The 7184-nt window shown below is 39.0% G+C and overlaps 1 protein-coding gene across 1 annotated transcript in view; it reads left to right on the top strand.

Annotated features, from left to right (window-relative positions):
* LOC107755939 (serine/threonine-protein phosphatase 6 regulatory ankyrin repeat subunit A-like) overlaps window positions 1-7184 on the top strand; it is a 38225-nt gene that overhangs the window by 23893 nt on the left and 7148 nt on the right. Inside the window, exons 10-20 of the mRNA XM_016572902.1 lie at window positions 879-957; window positions 1035-1149; window positions 1232-1314; window positions 1464-1527; window positions 1632-1700; window positions 2839-2979; window positions 3868-3979; window positions 4067-4093; window positions 5687-5778; window positions 5860-5977; window positions 6506-6716. Coding sequence (XP_016428388.1) covers window positions 879-957; window positions 1035-1149; window positions 1232-1314; window positions 1464-1527; window positions 1632-1700; window positions 2839-2979; window positions 3868-3979; window positions 4067-4093; window positions 5687-5778; window positions 5860-5977; window positions 6506-6716 — 1111 coding nt within the window. The remainder of the gene's footprint in view (window positions 1-878; window positions 958-1034; window positions 1150-1231; window positions 1315-1463; window positions 1528-1631; window positions 1701-2838; window positions 2980-3867; window positions 3980-4066; window positions 4094-5686; window positions 5779-5859; window positions 5978-6505; window positions 6717-7184) is intronic.

Raw genomic sequence — 7184 nt, 5'->3', positions numbered from 1 at the left:
GTGCTGCTTGTGTATTTGTGCATAAAAGTATGTGTATTTTTGCATGTACCTTTCTTTCTTAGTGTCATTTTTTAAATGGGTCATATGATGCTGCTAAAAAGAACATTATTTTGTGTAATGAAATGTGTTTATGCGGTTTAAGGTTCAAAAAACACATTATTTTCCACATACTGTACATTGTTGTTTCTCCTCTATGCCCCGCCTTTTTGAAACGCGTCGATTTTTACAAAGCTCATCGGTCTGAAAAGCGAGGTGTGCTCTGATTGGCCAGCTATCCAGTGCGTTGTGATTGGCCGAATACCTCAAGCGTGTGACTGAAATGTTACGCCCCTTACCATATTGTGATGCCCTGTCCGGCCGGAGCGACGATTCAAAAACATTAAAACCCATTATAAACGAGGCATTTGTTGCATCCAGTGGGGACATAATTACGGGTTATAATGACTTATACTGTCTTTTTACGCGTTGCGTCGCATCTCGCCGCGTAAACCTAAAACCATGTCTGCATTTGTGATCGGAGAAATGACAAACAACAAAAGCGCTACTCTACACTGCTCAAAACTCACGTTTGAATCGTCAGTGGCAAATCCTTTAAATATGAAAACGTACTTACAGTCCGTGAGTCAGAACAGCCGGCATTGTAGTCTACTCTACCAGGATCAGGAAACAGTCCTGCACACATCTGAATATTTGGGTTGAACTGTTCTGGAACAGTGTTGTAAATACAACTTAACCACTGATTTCCAGTCGTATCCAGTATTTTAAATTGTACTCATATTTCACAATATTACTGATTTTACTGTATTTTTGATCAAATAAATGCAGCCTTGGTGAGCAGAAGAGTCCTTTTTCAAAAACGTTGTTCATCTCTTGTCCAGAGTAAAGATGGTAAAACTCCTCTCCACATGGCAGCCATTCACGGGCGATACTCCAGATCACAGGCCATCATTCAGAACGGTGAGTGTGTTATTCTCTCCGTTTCTTGTTCATCTTCCTCTCCTGTTTCTCCTCATCCTCTCTTTCCTCATTTATAGGCGCAGAGATCGACAGCGAGGACGAGAACGGAAACTCTCCGCTTCATGTAGCGGCTCGTTACGGTCACGAGCTGCTCATCAACACTCTCATAACTAACGGTGCAGACACGGCAAAGTGAGTGACAGTATGAGTGTTTACAGCTACGCATAATTCATGAGCTCATGCTGATCATGTGACCGTGACTCCGCCTCTGTAGGCGGGGCATCCACGGAATGTTCCCTCTGCATCTGGCGGCTCTGAGCGGATTTTCGGACTGCTGCCGGAAACTGCTCTCCTCAGGTGAATCGCATTCATTGTGAAGATTTATGATGGTTATAACAGCAGTTCAAATCGATTTCTGTGCATGATATCTGTGCATATTTTTCCGTCTCTCAGTAAAGTGCCTTGGGCTTTTATCTGGTCTTGATAATGGATATCTGTTGGTTCAGGTTTTGACGTCGACACGCCGGATGACTTTGGCAGGACGTGTCTGCATGCTGCAGCTGCAGGAGGGTGAGTCACATCGCTGCTGCTCACTGATTGGCTCATCAGCACCCCCTGTAGCCTGGATGATCTGTTGTCCTGATCATGTGACCGTCTCTCCTTCTTTTCTCCAGGAATCTGGAGTGTTTAAATCTGTTGCTCAACACAGGTGCGGACTTTAATAGGAAAGACAGATTTGGGAGGTGAGTTGCATTAGATCATCAAACCTAAGTTAACTTCAAAATCATAAGATACACTACCGTTCAAAAAGTTTATGGTTTTTGTAAATGCTTTTGAAAGAAGTCTCTTCGGCTTGCCAAGGCTGCATTTATTTGCTCAGAAACACAGTAAAAACAATCAAATTGTAAAAATATATAATTTAAAATAACAGTTTTCTGTTAATATATGTTAAAATGATGCCAGTGGTGGTTTTGTAGGCAAACATTAATGCCTTGAATTTTATGCGAGCAGCTATTGGTAGCCAGTGCAAATTGATAAACAGAGGTGTGATGTGCATTCTTTTCGGCTCGTTAAAAATTCTGGATTAATTGTAAAGGTTTGATAGAACTGGCTGGAAGACCTGCCAGGAGAGCATTGCAATAGTCCAGCCTGGACAGAACAAGTGCTTGAACAAGGAGTTGTGAAGCATGTTCTGAATGAAAGGGCCTGATCTTCTTGATGTTGAATAAAGCAAATCTGCAGGACCGGGCAGTTTTAGCAATGTGGTCTGAGAAAGTCAGCTGATCATCAATCATAACTCCAAGGTTTCTGGCTGTTTTTGAAGGAGTTATGGTTGATGTGCCTAACTGGATGGTGAAATTGTGATGCAACGATGGGTTTAATGGAACCACAAGCAGTTCTGTCTTGGCAAGGTTGAGGTTAAAGTAATGGTCCTTCATCCAGCAAGAAATGTCTGTTAGACATGCTGAGATGCGAGCTGCTATCATCGGATCATCAGGATGGAATGAGAGGTAGAGTTGAGTTTCATCAGCATAGCGGTGACATGAAAAGCCATGTTTCTGAATGACAACCTAGTGATGCCATGTAGACCGAGAAGAGAAGTGGTCCAAGAACTGAGCCCTGAGGCACCCCAGTAGTTAGATGTGCATATATATATATATACACACACAAGTACTTTTTTTTTCTTTTTGGGTTGAAATGTGACCCAGTCGTGTTGTTGACAGGCTCCACACTTACAGTCATCTGGTGTCATTAAAGCAGTCTGGGATGTGTATTTTCCTACAGATTTCCAGCACAGATACTGAGAGCTGCAGTGATAAAGCAGCATTACAGGAATCCTGCAGCAGGAATATGGTTATGATTTATCTCTGTCTCTCTCAGGACGGCGCTGCATTACGCTGCTGCTAACTGTAACTATCAGTGTGTGTTTGCTCTGGTGGGCTCCGGAGCCAGTGTGAACGAGCGGGACGTCAGGGGCTGCAGTCCTCTGCACTACACCGCTGCCGCAGACTCGGACGGCAAGTGAGTGAACACAAACACACTGCCATTCAGCACACTGCACACATTCAGGGTCAAGTGGAGTGCACTGCATTGTGGGATACAGTATTCTCAGTAGTGTGTTCTAGTTGCACACATACTGTATCAGCAAATGCAGTAGGTCATGCGGGTATTTCAGGCATATAGAAATTTTTTATTGTGCACAGATACTGCATACTACTTTATTTCATAAATAGAATACATTAGTGCCACTCACTTTTTCCAGAAGTATTTTCACGATTATTCTAAAAATAAGTTGAAATAATGTGACTTGATTGCTTCAGCAAATGCATATACCATCGATTAACACCCTCAGAGTTCACAGAGCTATCTTTAAAATCAATTTCTGTTAAGGACCATGTTTTGCATCGTTGTTGTTAACTAATACTATAAAAAAAACAGTTTCTTTAAGTGAAATAAAGCTGAAATAAAATATAAATATTAGATAAAAAAATTTAAAAATAAAAATTAGAAATGCTGCCTTAGCAACTAACTGAAATAATTACATTTATGCTAAAGTACTGAATCTATGAAAAATCAAACTGAAATAAACTAAAAAACGATTTGCTTGCAATGACTGATTGTTGGAATTTTCTGAACAGCATCATGGGTAGTGTAGTTATTACCACAAATTCTGCTGTTAAACGCAATAATAATAAAAAAAAAAAAAGTTGAAATAATGCAAACTGATGGCTGTAATAAAATCATATACCATTGATTAACAAAGTCTGAGTTCACCGTAGGTTTGTCTTTACAGGCTTATGAGTTATTAAAAATCAGTTTCACTGTGGATAAAATGAGTGGGGTTTTGAACACGTCTGTATTCTGTATAGTGTGCGTTTGACTCACTGATCTGATCGGTGTCTCTGTCAGGTGTCTGGGGTATCTGTTGAGGAATGATGCGAATCCAGCTCTCAGGGATAAAGACGGATACAGCGCCGTTCACTACGCCTCAGCGTACGGCCACCGAGTGTGTCTGGAGCTGGTCAGTACGTCACACACACACACACCGTGAGCTTAAAACACTCCTCACTGCTGTGTTTGGTGCTCATCTCTGTGTTTTGTTTTGCAGATCGCCAATGAAACTCCGTTAGATGTGGTGAGTTGAAATCTGTTTGTGTTTCAGTTGACAATCACAATGCAAAATCTGTCCAGTGCTGCCCTCTAATGGACTCATAAAGTCACTATGAGATCACAAATCAACTCTATTTACTGTATTGAGAAATGTTTCTTTGTCTTATTATGTTTGTTTTATCAGTGCAAGAAGAGGAGAACATTTTCATAATCTTTCGTTATCTGTCAAACTGTAATAACTCTCTTTCCACCTCTGAAACCATTGTTCTGTTGACATAACCAAGCTTATGAGGGTGGAAAAATATTATTAATGAATGACAGCCTAACATTTTATGATCCAATCTCATCTTGATAATTAAAATCAAGTCCTGCCCTTATTTCTCTGAATATTGAATAACTTGTATGCAATGCCATTTCATGTTTTCAAGTATAAAATATTTTTTTTCACTTTATTCCTCTGATATATAATTGAATTTAAATGTGTGTATTTTCAGCTGACAGATCTGTCACGAAAACAAATTCCTCATATGTGTAAACATACCTGGCAATAAAGCTCATTCTGATTCTGATTCTGATTCTGAGTTCTGCCATTTGTAAAATAATGCGTCATTCAAAACAGCATTAAACAAAACACTGTGTTGTTATTGTTAACTAAAACTGTTAAAAATTGTTTTTGGTATTTAAAATGAAGCTAAAATAAAATAAAGAAAATATATTTTCATATATTTATATTTCATTATTTTTTAATTTTCAGTTCAGTTTTTCAAGTTCACATTTTTCATGTAAATCAGTATTTATGTTTTGTTTTGTTTCAGCTTTATTTTAATTGTCAAATTTTAGTGGTTTGTTTTAGTTAACAATAACAGCACTGATGCAGTACAACGTTTTTCATTATTTAATGCTGTATGGTTACTAAAACTCAAACTGAAATAATTAAAAACAAAGTTATATAGAAGCATTTAAAAAATAATAAAATGACAAGCACATGAACATTTAAAATATCTGTTTTCTATGTGATTATCTGTTAAAATGTAATTTATTTCTGTGATCAAAGCTGAATTTCCAGCATCATTGCTCCAGTCTTCAGTGTCACATGATTCTTCAGAAATCATTCTAATATGCTGATTTGCTACTCGAGAAACATTTCTGATTATTATCAATGTTGAAAACCGTTGTGTGGCTTCATATTTTTGTTGAAACCGTGATACATTTCACAATAGAAAGTTCAAAAGAACAGTATTCATTTGAAATAGAAAGTTTTGTTACATTATAAATGTCTTTACTGTCAATTTAATGCATAAAATAATACAATTAAAGAATAAAAGTATTAATTTCTTTCAGAAATGAAAAAAAATATGGCGGACCTCAAGCTGCTGTGTATATACAATTTAACATTTACTTGCATATAATTGTCAAAATGCAAAAATACGAACTGTGCTTGCTCGCTCCTGTCCTTGATCCTGATCCTTCTGTCTAAATGGTCAGTTTTTGGTCAAAATACACTGGTTTTATAATGCTTGTCTTGCATAGCCAGACTTGATGGTACGTGAAGATGTTAAATGAGATATCTGAGGTCAGATGAAATGATTTGATTGTGTGTTTTTGTGTCTGTCCGTCTGCAGCCATGAACGGTCACGCTGAGTGTCTGCGTCTGCTCATCCACAGCAGCGACCAGCAGACGGCCGTCAGCATGCGTGATGGGAAGGGACAGTGAGTTACAGGACTTCTCGATCTCAGATGTATGGTCCATTGATTGTGGGATTGTTGATCTGATCATGTGTGTATGGTCAGGACTCCTCTGATGTTGGCGGTTCTGGGTGGACACACAGATTGTGTGTATCTTCTGTTGAGTGAAGGAGCCGGTGTGGAGGCCAGAGATAAATGGGGCAGGACGGCCCTCCACCGCGGGGTCAGTCTCACACTCAGACACCTGCCAGTTCATCTGCAGTTTCAATTTACTTTCTATTTATCTTTTTCTAAATGAGACTTTTCTGTACTTTAGTTTTAAAGGAATGGCTTCAATACAAGTTAAGTTCCAATAATGCAATGATAATAAATCTTTGAAAATATTAAGCTTAAATAATTTTTTTTTTAAATATTAATATATAATGGCAATACCTTATAAAAAATAAATAATTAACAAATAAATAAATAAATAGCAAATATAGTAAACCAGGCCATGTGCTTTTGAGAGTTTAACCTGTTCTGAACTTGGAACAGTATGTTTGTTTGTTTGTTTATATTTTTTATTTTATTTTTATTGATTGATTTATTGACTGATTGACTGATTCTGAGAGATAAGATAAATTTATTTTCTATGTTAATCCATTGTATGCCACACATGCTGCCAACAGACTTCCTGTAAAGTTGTTCAGAGTCATTCTAAACTAAGCTCTCTGTGTGTGTGTGTGTGTGTGTGTGTGTGTGTGTGTGACAGGCAGTGATGGGTCACCAGGGGTGTGTGGAGATGCTGTTGCAGCACGGCTCCAGTCTGCTGGTTCAGGACAGCAGGGGGCGCTCTCCTATGCACCTGGCGGCTGCCTGCGGTCATGTGGGGGTCCTGAGGGCCCTTCTGAAGGCCCAGAAGACTGTCCTCGTCCTCAAGGACAACTGTGGTTACACACCGCTGCACTGGGCCTGTTATAACGGTACATGTGTGATGTTACCCTTACTGCAGGGATTAAAGTTCTCCATCGCTACGATGGATTTCTGTTAATTGCAGCGTGTCTACGATGGATTTCCGTCAATTGGAAAAAATGAGGAGAAAAGAAACATTTAGTGCATTGTTGTTGTTGTACCAAAAATCACCCCGCCACGGCTGCAGCTTCTTACTGACAACATAGTGACGCCGCTCGCATCATTCACAGTCGGGTTATTTGCAGAGAACACAGAGCAGAACTTGAATTTCGCCGCGGGATTGCGGCTATTAATAACAATTCTACTCATTGCCGCAGGTTCCGCGCTTATAACATGATGACAGATGACTGAACGTATCATTTGCACGTGCTTTTGAGTATTGAGAACTCTCATTTTCTGTGCGCCCACAGATCGCGATAAGGAGAGTGACAGATTTTAATAATTATTAAAAGGAGTTTGCAAATGTGATATTGATTTAA

Source organism: Sinocyclocheilus rhinocerous, unplaced genomic scaffold (genome assembly GCF_001515625.1).
Source record: "Sinocyclocheilus rhinocerous isolate Xijiao unplaced genomic scaffold, SAMN03320098_v1.1 scaffold1463, whole genome shotgun sequence".
Lineage (NCBI taxonomy): Eukaryota > Metazoa > Chordata > Actinopteri > Cypriniformes > Cyprinidae > Sinocyclocheilus > Sinocyclocheilus rhinocerous.
Note: the sequence above shows the minus strand (reverse complement) of the source record. Positions and strands in the feature narration are given on the sequence as shown.